General features: G+C 39.4%; 1 protein-coding gene across 1 annotated transcript in view; it reads right to left on the reverse strand.

Annotated features, from left to right (window-relative positions):
• SCCRO (defective in cullin neddylation 1 domain containing SCCRO) overlaps positions 1 to 18,203 on the reverse strand; it is a 43,935-nt gene that overhangs the window by 18,590 nt on the left and 7,142 nt on the right. Inside the window, exon 2 of the mRNA XM_067756677.1 lies at positions 1,446 to 2,030. Within this exon, the coding sequence (XP_067612778.1) occupies positions 1,446 to 2,030 (585 nt within the window). The remainder of the gene's footprint in view (positions 1 to 1,445; positions 2,031 to 18,203) is intronic.

Consider the following 18,203-nt stretch of genomic DNA (forward strand, 5'->3'; position numbering starts at 1 on the left):
TCTGTTCTTCCAGTTGAGATGACATGTTGGTGGATATTTGCGATGACATTTCTGTTATACGTGCCTCTTGCGCTTCCAGTTGGAATGCCAATTGCGACGACATTGATGCTACTGTCGATGTTTGTGCAGATATTGCAGCCAATATCATGTTCAAGTCTGTGCTGGTAACCGTCTGCGATGTTTCGTTTTTCTCTTCAATTTTTGTTGTCTCCTCGCCATCAAGGTGAAAGACATACTCTTCCACATCAATTCCTTCTGCTTCCATTGCCTCTCGTAGCCGTGCCTGAAGTTCGAGTTTAACGCCGCTTGTATTCAATCCACGGCTCTCCAACTCCTTCTTCAGTTGCTGGATCTTTAATTCACTGAACTTTGCCATGTCCTTGTTGTCTTCTGGAATTTATTCAACAATTCCTCTTCTGACACCAATTGTAACGAATTTACTTGCAAATCCTCTTATTTGCAATCCTCTGCTAAGTTCGAATCACTAAACTGTTGAATAAATAACTCCAATATTGAATAATGGAAAAATTGCCTTTATTAAAGTACTTCACAATAACACTTATACTTTGCTACTCGCTGACTTAATAACCAAACTGATTGATAACTCAAATGAAACTCTACTATTGGCCGCCAGATCGCGTGCTTAATCAAACTGATTGATAGCTCAACTCAAACTGAATTACTTCTTAATCGCTTGCCCCGCTTTTATAGTTTACGCTGCATACTTCTAGGCTCTTCGATTTCCAGAACTTACTAGTTGTTTCGGCTACAAAATCGCCAGCCACAACTACGTGCACAAATTATTGCTCTCTCTTGTGACAACTCAGTATATAGTTTCTACTTGTTTACAATTGTCTACTTTTTAGCGCTTCTCAGATGTACATATGTGAGTTTGTAGTTTACAGTCTCCCGCACACACATAAGCGTATAAGTAAATTCATCTGTGTGTGACATCTCATCTCTCGCTGCCTTGTATGTAAATGTTGCTCGTCGGAATGTGTACATATGTGTAGACGCAATTATTGATTCGTTTATGTAGATACATAATGATTGAATTATTGATGTGAATTCACGTCACTGCTTAGCATCGGCCTGGAGATGGCAGCACTCCTTAGTTTTGCTAATATTCGTAACAATATGAATATTGTAAAACCTTAGCTATAAGATAAAAAAACTGTAATATATTCAAATTTACGAATTAGGCTTCTGGCCGTAATAAATAAATAATCTAATCTAATCTAAGTATTCGAAATTAAAAGCATTTCTTTATTTAAAACTTCTTTTGTCACTTTTTGTTATCACGGGCTGTACCCTATTTACAATTTTTGGCAGAACGGTGGGTTAGTGAATATCAAAATAAAACTGTTTTTTGCTTCTTCTGTAAATTTTTGATTTGTTGGTTAGATCCTTTGTGAATTAAGCAAATGATATGCAAAATTACTTACCTCCAAGAACCTGCACCACAAATCTAAAAATTTGAAACGGTTACTTAAAACTATCTTCCAATATACAATTGCCATGTTTAGATCGATTCCTTTTTGGCCCGGATCCTTCGCATAATTGAAGGTAAATTGATAAAAATCCTTAAATTTCATGGGATCGATTAATTCCACTTCTAGTTGTGGCAATTTCGCTTTTAGCTTATCGATGCTGTCTACACCCAAATCTCCCATGCCGTTCACAAATTCATCATGCTTAAATTCGCATTGCACTTCCGCACGAAATTTCCATGCTATAATTAATACCGACTTAGAATCAGGACTAAGTGCAAGATCTTCCAAAAAACGTATAACCCCATCAGCAGTAATCTTTTGGGTTTCACACGGATCACGATATCTCAAAAACAGTTGTTCAATCCGTTTACGATCTAATTCACGATAGTAGTATTCTGGATTTTGAAAATAATTATCGCTGGCTAACTCCAATTTCCAGTCATTATTTTGCAGGCAGTAGATGGCTGTTTGTTCCCCAGTTTGAGTTAGCGATATGAAGCGTTTCACCTTATCTTTTTGAGTAGATTTTAGTTTATTCTAGAAAATAAAAATTAAAAATATTAAACACACTTCATAATTCATATGTATAATAACAAAACTATTGTAGTAGATTAAGCCGTAGTGTTAACAATATGGTAGCACTAGAAATGGTGAATATGAAATGAATAACGTAAATGCACACGGCAACACTGTTTGAACATGATCTAAAATAAAACGAAATTACTTGGTGAATATTCAACAGCGTCAGGCGTGCACAAGTCACCCACGGAAAAAATTTTGAGCAATTTAAGTGGAAACAGAAACCAACAAAATGGCCACAGAAAAACAGCAAGTAGCAGACGGACTGCGAGATTTGGGAGTTACTTTTCCTGAAACGGCAACATTAAGCAAACTTAAAGCCCTTCTGGCAGCAGCAATAGGCACACAGCCGCAAAGCGAAAAAGCACCATCAACGCAAACTAACCAAACTTTTGCGCCAGTTAACGCTACTTCAGCACTAGGCAGCATAACACCCAATTCCATTGGAGAACCTTCAGCAGCGATTAGCGCACCTTCAACAGCGATAAGCGCAACTTCAGTATCAGGCGGTTTGACTTGAGAAGCTGCTATCGAAAATTCAACAGCATCGGGTAACGCAAACAATGCCCCAGCACGTGAGGTAACGATTACGGCAAACAACGAAGTTCAACGGGACACCCACGCCATCGTAGCAGAGGACGCCGGCAGCGCTGCAGCCGTTACAGTTACCGATGAAATAACGGAACTAGAAATACAGCTAAAATAAAAGCTACGCATTTTACACTGCAGAAGGAAATAAGAGCATTAGAGAAGGGTACAGCTACATACATATAATTTTTCCGTTAAATTCAGCGACATAGAAAACGCTATTCGGAAATTTAGCGGCGACGACGGAACTGACGTACAAAAATGGATAGTCGAGTTCGAATACACTGCAAAAAGTTTTGGTTGTGATGAAAAAACTTAATTTCTTCTTGCACGTCGAATGCTTACCGGTAGTGCCCAGCTGCTGATGAAAATGATCGAGGCACAAACATTGCACGATGTGAAACAATCTTTATGCAACGAATTTAAATAGCCGGCCAGCATAAGAGACATTTTCAAACAATTGGAGTCGCATGTTTGGCAAAAAACAGAAACTCTCACCCATTATATTCTGTCGATGCAACAGATTGCGCAAACCGCTCCAATCGACGAAAGTGAATTAGTTGAATACATCGTTGGCGGCCTACGCGACAAAACGGGCAACGCGCTTATATTCACAGGTGTGTCAAAACTTGATGCTTTAAAATCTTTGTTGCCGAAGTACGAAAAATTAATCCAAAAGGCGAGGCACAGTAGCGATAAGGCTGCTGCTGGTAAAAACCAAACCACTCCAACAAGATGCTTTAACTGCTCACGTTACGGGCACTTTGCGAAGGAAGGTAAGGAAGGCAAGCACGTCCAAGGTTCCTCTTTCAAATGTGGCAAGATGGATCACCAGTACAGAAACTGCCAACTGAAGATAGTTGCAGCCATCGAAGAGTCGGAAGCAGACGTTGAAGAAATTTATTATAGAGATATGGTAAGTGTCGCTTTTTATGGTAAATCCGGGAAAACCTAAATTCGAAAATAGTTTTGTCAAGCAATCGTTGGTAGAAGCGTATCTATATCGCGAGCACAACAATGGAAAGATACCACAATTTAGAAACATAGGAGGAAGAGTAATAAGGCCAAGCGGGAAAATTTTTGTTTTAATTAAATATCGAAATATTGTACAACCTTTCTTTTTATACGTTATGCCAGATAACTGGTTATCGTTTCCTTTACTACTCGGTAGAGATTTTTTGGAAAAATTTAACATTTCTTTGTACATAAAGAACAAAATAAATGAATTTAATTTGGAAACTTACGAAAATAAACCGTCTCCAAATATCTTGAGTGTAACAGCTAAAGAAAATCTTGAAAGAGAAAGAAAGGAAAACAAAAGTTGAGTGGATAATAGAACAAAAACTTCAAAAAGTCAAACAACCCTTAAGGAAGTTTGCAACATTGGCAAATGGATAGGCGAAGAGGGGAAAATTGACGTGAACCCCAAATTACCTTCAGTTTTGGCAGAAAAGTTTAGAAAAACTTAACTACGAAGCAAAGATTGTAGTAACATCTAATAAGCCAACATTCTGTAAGGCAAGGCGACTATCATTTAAGGAAAAAAATGAGGTTAATAATATTATTGAAGACTTGCTTAAGAAAGTCATTATAAGACATAGTGATTCACCCTACGCGTCACCAATAGTTCTCACAAAGAAAAAGTCAGGTGCTACTCGAATGTGCGTTGACTATAGGAACCTAAATAGGTTGATTGCAAGGGATAATTATCCACTTCCGATAATTGAAGATTGTCTAGAATACTAAGGGGAAAATAAAATTTTTTCAGTTATAGACATGGAGTCAGGATTGTACCAAGTTAAGATGGCAAATGAATCTATCAAATATACATCGTTCGTCATTCCGAATGGCCAGTATGAATTTTTAAGAATGCCCTTTGGGTTAAAAAACGGGCCGGCTATATTTCAGAGATACATAACAACAATTTTGAGAATATTTGTTGACAATAATGAAATCGTATACATGGACGACATTATCATCGCGAACAAAACACTAAACGAAAATTTCGAATTACTTCAACGAGTCTTACAACACCTTAATGAGTATGACCTCCGAATTAAACTAAATAAGTGCAAATTTGCTTACGATGAGGTGGAATACCTAGGGTATAAAGTAACAGATCGGGGAATACGACCTTCCGAAAGTCACAGACCTAGAAATCAACGCGAGTTGCAATCATTCGTAGGATTGTTTTCATATTTCCGAAAATTCGTTGAATCTTTTTCTGTTATAGCCCGTCCTTTATACGAAATGCTGAAAAAAGACGCTAGGTTTATATTCACCGAGAGATGCGTTGCAACATTTGAAGACCTCAAAAAAAATTTAATATCAGGGCCAGTATTAGCAATTTACAATCATAAAAAGGACACTGAACTACACTGTGACGCAAGTTCCTTTGGTTTTGGTGCTACTTTACTATAGAGACAGTCTGATAAAAATGTCCACCCAGTAGCTTATTTCTCCAGGAGAAACAAAGATATACTTAATTTAAAACAAAAACTAGAGAAGGAAGAAATGGCAAAATACGTGATGGAAAATGGCGTAGTCTTCAAGAAAAAAGAAAACCGATTACTACTTCTTGTGCCGGCAGAACTCAAAAAGGAACTAATACGTTCAACACATGAACAACTAGGTCATCAGGGAATCGATAAGTGTTATCAAAAACTTATAGCGAATTATTGGTTCACGGATATGAAAAATAAGATAAAAAACTTCAAGAAAAATTGCATAAAATGCATCATGTATTCAGCGCCGGAGAAAAAGAGTACAAATTTATACAACATACCGAAACATTCAGAACCTTTTCATACCATGCATTTGGACCACTTAGGCCCCCTCCCATCCCTTCAGTCAAAAAGAAAACATATTCTGGTAGTAGTAGATGCTTTTACAAAATATGTTAAATTATATCCGGTATTAAAAACTAGTACTAAAGAAGTAACATACGCCTTAAACAAATACTTTGAATATTACAGCTGTCCCCATAGATGCATAACAGATAGAGGTAGTTGTTTTACATCAAACGAATTAAAGCAATACCTATATGACAAAAATATAACTCACATAAAGGTAGCGGTACACTCTCCTCAAGCAAACGGACAAGCAGAACGAGTTAATCGAAGTTTAGTGGGAATTTTGGCAAAACTAAGCGACCCCTTGTCACATAGTGACAGGGTAAAACAGTTACAAAAGATTGAATTTGCGTTAAACAACTCAGTAAACCGATCACTAGGAACAACACCAAGCCAAGCCCTTTATGGTGTAAGCCAAAGAGGCGAGATTGTAGATAAGCTTACAGAATATCTAGATGATTTCATTTCAGCCCCGGGGGGAGGCATTTAGAAGCATTGCGGGAAAAAGCAGAGGAGCGCATTAAGAAAGTACAGAAGTACAACCTAGGTCGCAGTGAACAAAAACTAGGTAGATCAGATGAGTTCAAAGAGGGAGATTTTGTAGTAATTAAGAATGTGGTTACTACAGCGGAACTTAACAGAAAACTTCTACCAAAATTTAAGGGGCCGTATCTCATCCACAAGAAGCTTCCCAACGATCGATACGTAGTTAAAGATATAGGAAATGGGCAAATAACGCAAATACCCTACGATAGTGTAATAGAGGCCCGTAATATGAAAAGATGGAAAACCAAAGAAAGCGACACTGAACCATTATAACGCTTATGTAAAATTAGTTTGTAAAAGATAGACACCAACATAAACAGCCTGTGATCGAGGCCGATCACTTTGTCAGGTTGGCCGAGCTGTAGTAAATTAAGCCGTAGTGTTAAAAATATGGTAGCACTAACAATATGGTAGCACTAAAAATGGTGAATATGAAATGAATGACGTAACTGCACACGGCAACACTGTTTGAACATGATCTAAAATAAAACGGCATTACTTGGGGAACATTCAACACTATTAATAATTATTACAATTTCATAATTCACTTCTTTTGTGTATGTAGGATTTGCCGACGCCGCAAGATAACAACAACAACAACAAAGCGACGGACTATCCCCAGAGCTGTCAAAGACGCAAATAAATTGCGGATTAAATAAAACACCTGACCATGGGACAGTACTCGTTGCGCTAAACCTATCACCTATCAAAAGCCTTCGATAGGGTCAACCACGGCACTTACTGCAAGACTTGGAAGGGTCCTTCCTTCCTCCAAATCTCAAAAGGTGGACCGCAAATTATCTGTCTGGTCAACAAGCAGCAATGCAATTTAGGAACATAACATCTAAATCCAGAAGAATTAAACAAGGGGTACCACAGGGTGTTGTCCTTTCCAAGCTTTTGTTTAGCTTCCACATATCGAAACTACCTTCACCACCAGAAGGAGTCACTATCGTGTCGCGCAACCCATTCAGGTTGCCAGCTCAATACATAGCTTCTCCAAACCCAATTGTCAACCTCACCTATCCGCAGCGAATCCTGTTTCACTAACAGACGAGGCTCTGGCGACCCCAAGCTCCTCATGTAACTTGGGGTGGGGAGGGAGGGATGGCCTGAAGGTTTAATGTGACCATATAAATCGTTCCCGAGATGGTCGGGCTAGCCCCTTAATGGTGCTGTGTTACCGGAGAGTACCGGATCTGTATCCCGCAAAGGACCATCACATCGATAACACTCCCCAAAGCCTTGTTGTTGTTGTAGCAATGCTGCGCCCCACCTAATAGCTGCGACCGAGCACAAATTGTCATCAATATCCTCTAACGGGAGTCCAAGGAAACTTGCTGTTTCAACAGAGGTGGACCATAATGAAAGGCGTGTTAGAGGCGTTGGTTCCACATTACAATTAAAGAGATGGTTGGTGTCATGTGGGGACACATTGCATTCTGGGCATACATTTTGTAAGTCGGGGTTGATTCTGGATATGTAAGAGTTTAAACTGTTACAGTATCCAGAACGAAGTTGAGCCAGAGTGACTCGCGTTTCCCTGGGGAGTATGCGTTCCTCTTCCGCAAGTTTTGGGTACTGTTCTCTGAGTACTGGATTCACCGGGCATAAAGGTCCGACGCCTGTTTGTGGAGTTCACCAAGGACCTGCTTGCGTTTTTTTGCTTCATACGGCTGAGTTCTCAGGTTTCTGGGTATTCAACAGGAACTGTTTGGTTAGCATCTCATTTCTCTGCCTGATGGGGAGTATTCTCGCCTCATTATGTAGATGGTGTTCTGTGGACGTAAGGAGACAGCCCGTGGCGATTCTTAGATCAGTATTTCATTTCATTTCATTTATTTATTACGACTCGAAGGGCCTAGCTTATACAATTGAAAAAAAAAAAAAAAATTATTGCATTAATTAACAATAGGCACATCAGTTTAAATAGATATATGTATATATATATAAACGAGGAAATATATATAAATTAGGAATACGTATCACAAACCAGCTCAGATCTTAGTATTTATTTTATCCTCATAGATTTGACGTAAGTGTATAACCTATTTTTAAACAAGTTATTATCACTATTTTTTATGTATTCAGGTAGTTCATTGAAGCATTTTAACCCTTTGTAAAAAAGACTATTCTGTTCAGATTCTGTTTTATAATTAGGTAATTTGAAATCATTTCTTTGTCTTGTATTTCTTCCATGGACATCATAATTAACTCTAATATTTGTTCTTAAGTATTCAGGTAAATTTCCGGTGTTTATATTGTATATAAACTTCATCGTAAAGAAAAATATTTGTTGCTTCACGCTCATCCAATTTAAACTAAGTAGCATATCTTTTATTGGGGTATCATAACGTTTGTTTAAGATGAATCCCATAGCTTTATTCTGCATTTTTTGCAATTTATCGATTTGCGAATCTTTCATAACAAATAAAATTGTAGAGCAATATAAAAAGTAAGGTTCAACAACGGATCGATATACTTTAGTTTTATAGTAATTACTTAGGTTTTTGCAGGTTCTTTGCATAAACCATATTTTAGTTGCTATTTTGTTTGTTATATAAGCGACATGGGCGTTGAATTTTAATTTACAATCTATTACGATACCAAGGTATTTAATAGAATCTACGTTTTCAATTTCTGAATTATTTATTTTGAGAGTACCAATATCGGAAACATTCTTTCTAGTTATTAACATGTATTTAGTTTTTTCGATATTAAGTTTAAGTTTGTTAGCGCACAACCAAATATAAAGGGCATTTAAGTCACTTTGTAATTTATTTCTTAAATCATTTTCATTTCTACCACTTATCCAAATTAGTGCATCGTCAGCAAACAATTTTATTGAACTATATTTCAAAATTGAATTAATATCATTAACGTAAATGTTGAATAAAATTGGAGCGAGGACAGAGCCTTGTGGAAGCCCAACCCTAACATCCAATTCATCTGACAACGATGAGCCAATGATTGTTCTTTGTTTACGGTTGCTTAAAAAACTTTTAAACCAGTCTATTTCTAAACCTTGAATGCCTATGTCTGATAATTTTTCCACTAGTATTTTTATATCTATGGTTTCAAAAGCTCTTTTAAGATCAACAAAAACTGCTAAAATCGACATTTTATTACTAAGATCATCTTTCCATTCAGCTAAAACCATATTTAATGCTGTTTCACAGGTATGATTTTTTCTAAAGCCTGATTGTTGATGTATAAGTATCTTATTTTTTTCTAAGTACTGAACCAATTGGTTCTTTACCACCAGTTCTAAAATTTTTTCATCGCTGGGCAATGAATTTATAGGCCGTAACTCCTCTGCTTTAATAGTATTTTTAACTTTCTCTATGGGAACAATTGTTGAAGTTTTCCACATACTAGGCACTATGCCACTACTTAAACTTTCATTTACTATTTGAGAATAGAAGAAGCCTAAATAGGGGGTTGCATCTTTCACCACACCATCTGATAACAATTTTTTTCCACCTCTCACAGCTTTGAACTTACTGACAAGTTCAGCGATGTCATCTGATCCAACTTTGATAAATTTAAAAACGCAGTTTCTTTGATTAGTTATATATACTTCTCTATCAAATACCTCTATATTATTACAAATATCAGTAATACTATCAACAAAATATTTATTTAAGTTGACAGCAATTTCTGATTCGCCACTGTATATTTGACCGTTTATTACAATCTTCTTTATTGATGTATCTTCTTTTCCCATACTTATGGCCTGTTTTAGATATTTCCACATCATTTTGCTATCATGACAATTTTTATTTATATTATATTTCATATACTTAACTTTTTTAATTTTTACCAACTGTTTGTATTTATTTTTTATATACCGGTACTCGTCCCAGTTTCCTGAGATTTGAGCCAGTTTGAAAAGTTCAAATTTGAATTTGTTCATATTGGCTAGCTCGTTGTCATACCATTTATTATGTATTTTTAAATGCACCACTTTTTCTCTGGTAAGATTTTGCATGATATTTAAAATGCTATTATTAATCAGCAAAACCTTACTCTCTAAATCAATATGATCAAAATTACTGAAATCACACAGACGCAGTTGGTTAAGAAGTGATTCATTATTATAATACTCCCATGAGGTTATTTTTCTAATACTTCTCATTTTTAATTGTGGACTACTTTTAATTTTAAATTGGATTGTTTCATGATCAGTTATGTGATGTTCATCTAACCTTTCGCAAACAATATCATTATTATCCGAAAATAGTAAATCGATTTTTGTTCTAGATATATCCGTTATACGAGTATCGAAATCAATTTTTTGACACATAGAGTATGATTTAAACAGATCAATTAGTTGTGTACTATATGTGGATGTATTATTTAAATTAATATTAAAATCTCCTACAAGAATATTGTTTCCGGAATTTTCACAAGTAATACCTAAGACATTACGTAAATAGGTTATAAAATCTGAATCGCTTGTGCTGGGTGAGTGATAAATCACACCCACTTGAATTTTTGGGTTAAAGTGCTTCAATTGGATAAAAATATACCACAAGTTTTTATCGATTTCTTTATTATGTTTAACGCAGTATTCAACTGAATCATGTACATAAACAAGAACGCCACCAGTATGCCTACTATGGGAGTTACAACGTACTAATTTGTAGGATTCTATTTTCAACTCTTTTGTTACGACATTTGTGGTACATGTTTCAGCGCAAAATACTATCGCTGGATTTTTAATCTCGATCAGTCTTTCTAATTCATTTTTATTACTTACAATACTATTTATATTAAGATAAAGACAAATTAGATTATTTAATTGCTACTTTCTAGTTTTGGATTTGCTTTGAATATTTCTTTTATATGCTGGGCATTCCTTACTAAACGCAGCATGGTGTACATCAGTCTCTATCAATTTTTTCTGGACTAGCTCACAACAGTTTACACAATTATATACATTTGATACACAATCTCTGAAATCGTGATTGCCTCCACATCTACTACATGCTTTTTTATTGATACATTTAACCGCCTTGTGATCCCAAACATTTAAAGCATCTAAATACTCTTTCATAATCAGTAGTTATGCAAGAGTCCCATTCTACATTAATTCTCTTTTGTTTAATAATATTTTCGTATGTTTCTATATCTGTTTCAACAAGAGCATTGAAGCATTCTTCTCTTCGACTGAAATTTTCAAAAACCTTTACAACTTTGATTTGTTTACCCTCACATATGCTATTTTGTTTTGTAATACATTCTATCAATCGCTCACTGCTAAGCCTCTCAGTTAAACCTATAACTTTAAATATTTTTTTAATCTCTCTCTTGTCTTTTGTTTTTTCCATATCGTATTCATTCCCAATTTGTTCCGCTATCTTTTTCTGCAATAGTTCGCATGATTCCTTATTCTTGCATTGCACTACTATCCCACCGTTGTTGATCTCTTTTACTGCTGTGACATGACATTCGGTTGGTTCGATGACTGTTTTAAGCGCTACTTTGGTGTGTTTATTTTTCTTTGCTTTGTCTTTCGGTTTATTTTCACTTTGTGAGGCTGCTTGTGCATATGTAATTTTTTTGTTTACATTTGTGTTGTTGTTTAAGCTGGTACCCGCCAAAACTTCATTTAATTTTTCGCTATTATTTTCTATTGTTTGTGATAACTCAGACAGAATATCTTTTCTCATTTGATTAATTTTAATTTCTACATTATGTTCAAGTAGTGAATTGAAATCAGTCATCAGACTAACTTTCAGCTGCTGTATTTTGTGACATAATGCTTCTTCAATTATATCCTTCATTTCTGTCTTTCCCAGTCTCTTTTGATCACAACTTTGTATCAAATGTTTTATTTCAATAAATTTGGTATTAGTATCACATACCGAGCATTGATTGCAAAACCACTTTAAATTAACATTTTCATTTTGGCAGGCCTGCAGCTTCTTCCAATGGTAGGCAGGGGGTCGGATGCCAATGTTCCCATCGGCTGCCAGTTGACGCAGTTTACGATTTCTACGCTCAGGATTGAAATATCCGGCGAACTGTGACAGCTTCCTACCATAAGTGTGGGGGCGTCTCCGTTTATTGTGCAGAATGTCGTTTCTTCTATTTGATCCGCTAACATCTCACCCCTACTGTCCACCCGCAAGTTTTAATGCCATAGATCGTGATGGGCATTGAAATCGCCTAAGATATTGCGATTGTTTCCAGTGAGTACGCCGCTGATATCAGGGCGGTATCCACTGGGGCAGCAGGTGACAGGAGGGATGTAGATGTTGATGATTTCTAGATTTGCATCGCCCGACCGGACAGATAATCCTTGACGTTCTAAGACACTGGCCCTGCGGTCGATGTCGGGATCAAATATATGATATTGCACAGTGTGGTGTATGATAAACGCGAGGCCGCCTTCATTTACACTCTCGCGATCTTTTCTGTGGACATTATACCCAGAACAGGTCTGCAATGCAGATCTTGCTGTGAGTTTAGTCTCTTGAATCGCAGCAATGCGGATGTTGTGCCGCTTCATGAAATCGACTATCTCCGTGATCTTCCCAGTTAATACATTACAAATGTCGACCATTTTGAACATCCACGTCGTTGGCACTACGCTACCGACTGTCCTACACCCCCAAAATCTTGGGTGTGACGTATGATCAGGATCTTGGTGAGCACGCAGCCGCAATTGTTCCGAAAATCCAGAGAAGCTACAGGCCTGCCAAAATACTGCGCTCAGAACCACCACGGGCTGTCTTCTTATGTCCCCAGAACACCATCTACATAATGAGGCGAGAATACTCCCCACCAAGGAGAGAAATGAGATGCTAACCAACAGTTCCTGTTGAATACCCAGAAACCTGGGCATCCCAACAGACATCTGATTGATGAGCCAGCACCGCCTAGAGATTTAAGGAGTCATCTCCGTAAGCATTTTGAGAAAATACGACACCTGAGAACTCAGCCGTTTGAAGCAAAAAAACACAAGCAGGTCCTTGGTGAACTCCTCAAACAGGCGTCGGACCTTTATGCCGGGAATTGCCCGGTGAATCCAGTACTCGGGGAACAGTACCCAAAACTTGCGGAAGAGGAACGTATACTCCCCAGGGAAACGCGTCACTCTGGCTCAACTTCGTTCTGGATACTGTAACAGGTTAAACTCTTACATATCCAGAATCAACCCCGACATACAAAATGTATGCCCCGCTTGCAATGTGTCCCCACATGACACCAACCATCTCTTTAATTGTAATGTGGAACCAACGCCTCTAACACCCCTTTCATTATGGTCCACCCCTGTCGAAACAGCAAGTTTCCTTGGACTCCCGTTAGAGGATATTGATGACAATTTGTGATGGGTCGCAGCTATTAGGTGGGGCAAAACATTGCTACAACAACAACAAAGCCGTCGGGGGTTGCTGCCGCGGAGACCAGAATATCTAGGAAAGTGGCACCGTCCATGGCAGGAGCTGCATTGGGCGGATGTCGCAGACGTATATATTCTGTGCTGGCAAACGGTGCAAAGGGAGGTAGGGACTAAGAGTCTGTTTCCATGACCTACACAATTGCTGCCGGAAAAGAGAGGGGGGGGGGGGGGGGCGGAGGCAGGGGCTGATGCTCGGCATTGCTCCGGACTCTACTACGGAGATTGTAGGTATGAGTGGGAGCAGCCGTGTGAGTTGGTGTCGCTGTGGGGCGCGAGCAACAGCGGATACTTGTTGTAGCTTGCTGAGCAGCGGGGCTGCTGGAACGTGGCGGGGGGCGCTAAGGCACAGACTATGGGACGCCCTAGGGCGTGAACAGCAAGGAGCCACAAAATATTTATAGAAGTTACGTAGACGTCTGGTTTTGGGGTCTAGCCCAGAACAACCTGTCCGATGCAACCATCTCTCACACGAGACACACTGAAAAGAGTATGACCGTCGTAAAAAGATTCTTTTCCGGCAGATGCAGTAAAACCATTTCTCAGGACCGGGGTCAGGAGACGGACCCGGATTGGGTTCGATACCTTCCCGGACCAAGAGAATATGGAGCAGTCCCGCTGCAAGGAGCTGTGGGAGGGACGCAACAAATTAAATGGGATTACACTGAAATGGCAGTCCTTGGTCGGGAAAAATCTCGAGTCGCTCCGGTACATAGAACCGACGGCCTTGGGAAGCGTCCCCAAAGCCTTCGGGGAGCAGCCTTATCGCTACAACGACAACAACTATCGTTCCCTACGCCGATGACTGCACAATAATGGCCACAGGCCCACGACCACACATCGATGAGTTTTGTAATAAAATAAACAGCTATCTCCTTGATCTTTCCAGTTTTTGCGTAGCGAAACCTTGCATTGTCACCGACCAAATCATTGGCGACCTTATTTACAACAAGGACGCGGCAAAAGTCGACCATATTGGACATCCACGATGATGGCATTGCGCTAGCGACTGTCTTACACCCAAAAATTTTGGATGTGGCGTTCGTTCAGGATCTACATTTTCATGAGCATGCAGCCGCAATTGTACTGAATATCCATAGCCGCAATGAAATCCTCAAATCTCTTCCCGGCAGCAGTTGGGGTAAGGACCAAGGAATGCTGAATACCACTTACAAAGCAAGTGGCGGGCCGATTGTTGATTGAAGTGACTCACTGGAAGAAAATACAGGCCTGCCAAGACAGTGCCCTCAGAACCGCTAGAGGCTGTCTACATGATTTACAAAATGAGGCGAGAGTACTCCCCATTAGGGAGAGAAATGAAATCCTGAAAACAGTTTCTGTTTCTATCTCAACTTCGATCTGGTTTTAGGTTAAGGTTAGGTGATATTGATAACAATGTGTCAGTGGTCGCACCTATTGGATGGAGCGAAGCACTGCTACAACAACAGCATCAAGATGGTTCATATTGTAGTAACTGTAAGGGAGTGTTTTTGTAGTTACCACAATATCAATATCCTTCCAATAGGTGCGACCACTTACAAATTGTTATCAATATCACCTAACGCGAGTGCTGTTTCATCTGGGTTGGAAAGATGAGGGTGTTAGAGGCGTTGGTACCACATTGGAATTGAAAAGATGGTTGGTGTTATATGGCAACACGTTACAGGCAGGACATACATTGGGTATGTCGGGGTTGTTTCTGGATAAGTAAGAGTCTAACTTATTACAGTATCTAGATTGGAATTGAGCTAGAGTGACGTGTGTCTTTGCCCCAAGTGCTGCCGGCAAGGAACTTGTGAATTTTGTTACGGTTCTGGGCGGTATGTATATTCTCGCGGCTGCATGCTAGCCAAAATGTAGTCCTGATCGAATGTTGTTGTTGTTGTAGCGATAAGGTTGCTCCCCGAAGGGGAGTGTTATCGATGTAATGGCCCTTTGCCGGATACAGATCCGGTACGCTCCTGTACCACAGCACCATTAAGGTGCTAACCCGACCATCTCGGGAACGATTTATATGGCCACATTAAACCTTCGATTTCCAATATGGTCGACATTTGTTTTGTTTACGTTGTAAATGAGGTCACCGAGGATTTGGTCATTGCATCATCTTTTTGTCAACTTTAAGGCAGTGAGGACAAGAACTCCCAGCAAGTTGGTCCCAATGAAAGTCCACAGATCGACACGGGCTGTCTTCTTATGTCCCCAGAACACCATCTGCATAATGAGGCGAGAATACTCCCCATCAGGGAGAGAAAGAGATGCTGACCAAACAGTTCCTGTTGAATACCCAGAAACCTGGGCATCCCAACAGACATCTGCCTAGGGGCCTAAGGAGTCATCTCCGTAAGCATTTTGAGGAAATACGGCACCTGAGAACCCAGCCGTATGAAGTGAAAAAACACAAGCAGGTCCTTGGTGAACTCCATAAACAGGCGTCGGACCTTTATGCCGGGAATTGCCCGGTGAATCCAGTACTTAACGAAAATTATCCAAAACTTGCGGAAGAGGAACGCATACTCGCCAGGGAAACGCGTGTCACTCTTGCTCAACTTCGTTCTGGATACTGTAACAGGTTAAACTCTTACCTATCCAGAATCAACCCCGACATACAAAATGTATGCCCCGCTTGCAATGTATCCCCACATGACACCAACCATCTCTTCAATTGTAATGTGGAACCAACGCCTCTAACACCCCTTTCCTTATGGTCCACCCCTGTTGAAACGGCAAGTTTCCTTGGACTCCCGTTAGAGGATATTGATGACAATTTGTGATCGGTCGCGGCTATTAGGTGGGGCGAGCATTGCTACAACAACAACAACAACAACAACAACGTGGTCATATAATATCATTCCTGATATATGGTCGGGCTGGTACCTTATTACTTCTAATATCCAGAACATATTAGATTAAAATTCGGAGAAGACCATCGTCATCGTTAATAATCCCAAAATCTTCACGGAGTGTCTTTTCTGCTACAGGAGGAAGAAGAAGTGGGACAAGACCACGTACTTGCTGTGTTCAAAGAAAAACGGCGCATTCGGGCTTTGGCAGCCATATCGATGTTGGCGGCCTTATATCCAAATCAGTGAATAGCTTTTTTTGTATGGAAACCAGCATTAACAGCGAAAACCATGTCAATCCAACGGAAAATTACTTTTGAGTGAGCAATGAAGGAAATGTTCTCTCCCGATGACCAAGATCAGCAAGGTTCTCATCATACCTGTTCTAATGTATGGTTGATTTATGGATGAGGTAGAGAGAAGGCTAGCTTTGAGGTTTAATGCTGAGCTGAATGAGCTCTACACAGATATGAGCATAGTGCGCTGCTGGCTAAGTTATGCCATTCCAATGAGCGGAAACTCTCAGACGCCCAGATAGTTATTCTACCGACACCGTATTGGTAAGCAGAGAAAAAGGAAAAACGTTAAGAGACATGGGCAAACTATTAATTTTGGACTTTAAATATATTTGGATCAAGATAAAAATTATTATCGGATTTTTATTTTTTAAGTCCGATAAATAAATGTAAGGCGCGATAACCTCCAAAGAGATCTAAGGCTTCTCTTCCAATTTGCGTCGTGCTCCTCTTGATTTTCCCTACAAATTGGCCGGACGGGACCTACATGTTTTATGCCGACTCCCGAAATGATCCCGACGGAATCCCGGACAAATCCCGAAAACTATCCAGAAATTATGCCGGAAGTCCCGAAAATACCCTAACGGGATCCCGAAAACCATCCAGAAATTATACCGGAAGAGTCCCCAAATGATACCGAAATAAACCCGTCGCGATCCCGGACGGATACCGGACGGATCCCGAAAACTATCCTGAAATGATGTCGGAAGGATCCCCAAATGCAGTGGCGGATCTAGGATTTGGTACTGGGGGCTTGAAATTTTTTCACTATCAAATTTTGTTTTGGTTTTCCATGATGTGTTAAATAAATGTATACAGAATATAAAATGACATGACAAAACGAGGATTTTCAAAATTAAAAAAAATTAAATAACTTACTAATAAAGTACAACAAATATTTTCTGAAAGTTCTTTTATTCAGCACACTCGAGATATTCATATAACAACTATATAAAAATAGTCATAAAAACCTTTCTTTCAAACCCACTTATTGCTGGTTCAATCTTCTATCGACCAATCCACAGATTCGAGTCGTCGGGGCTTCGTTTTAGAGAAAAGATCGGTTATTTCTTCAATGTCTGTTTCTATTTCTTTGTGGACGTTCCCAAGTGCCAGACCAGTCAGTCGATTTTCAGACATGTTGACTCTCAAATAAGTCTTCAAGCGCTTTAGAACAGAAAAGGAACGCTCTGCGGTCGCTGGTTTCGCTTCCCAAGGCAGTCGGTTCTATGTACCGGCGCGACTCGGGATTTTTCCCGACCAAGGACTGTCATTTCAGTGTGACCCCATTTAATTTGTTGCGTCCCTCCCACAAATTGTCATCCTCCCAGCAACTCCTTTTTTTCTCTTACTCCGGGAAGGCATTGAATCCAATCCGGGTCCGTCTCCTGACCCCGGTCCTGAGAAATGGTTTTGCTGCATCTGCCGGAAAAGAATATTTTTAGGACGGTCATACTCTGTTCAGTGTGTCTCATATAAGGGATGGTTGCATCGGACAGGTTGTTCTGGGTTTGATCCCAAAACCCGACGTCCACGTAACTTTTATAAATCTTTTGTGGCTCCTTTCTGTTCACGCCCAAGGGCGTCCCGTAGTCTAC

Source organism: Eurosta solidaginis, chromosome 5 (genome assembly GCF_040869045.1).
Source record: "Eurosta solidaginis isolate ZX-2024a chromosome 5, ASM4086904v1, whole genome shotgun sequence".
NCBI classification, from domain to species: Eukaryota; Metazoa; Arthropoda; class Insecta; order Diptera; family Tephritidae; genus Eurosta; species Eurosta solidaginis.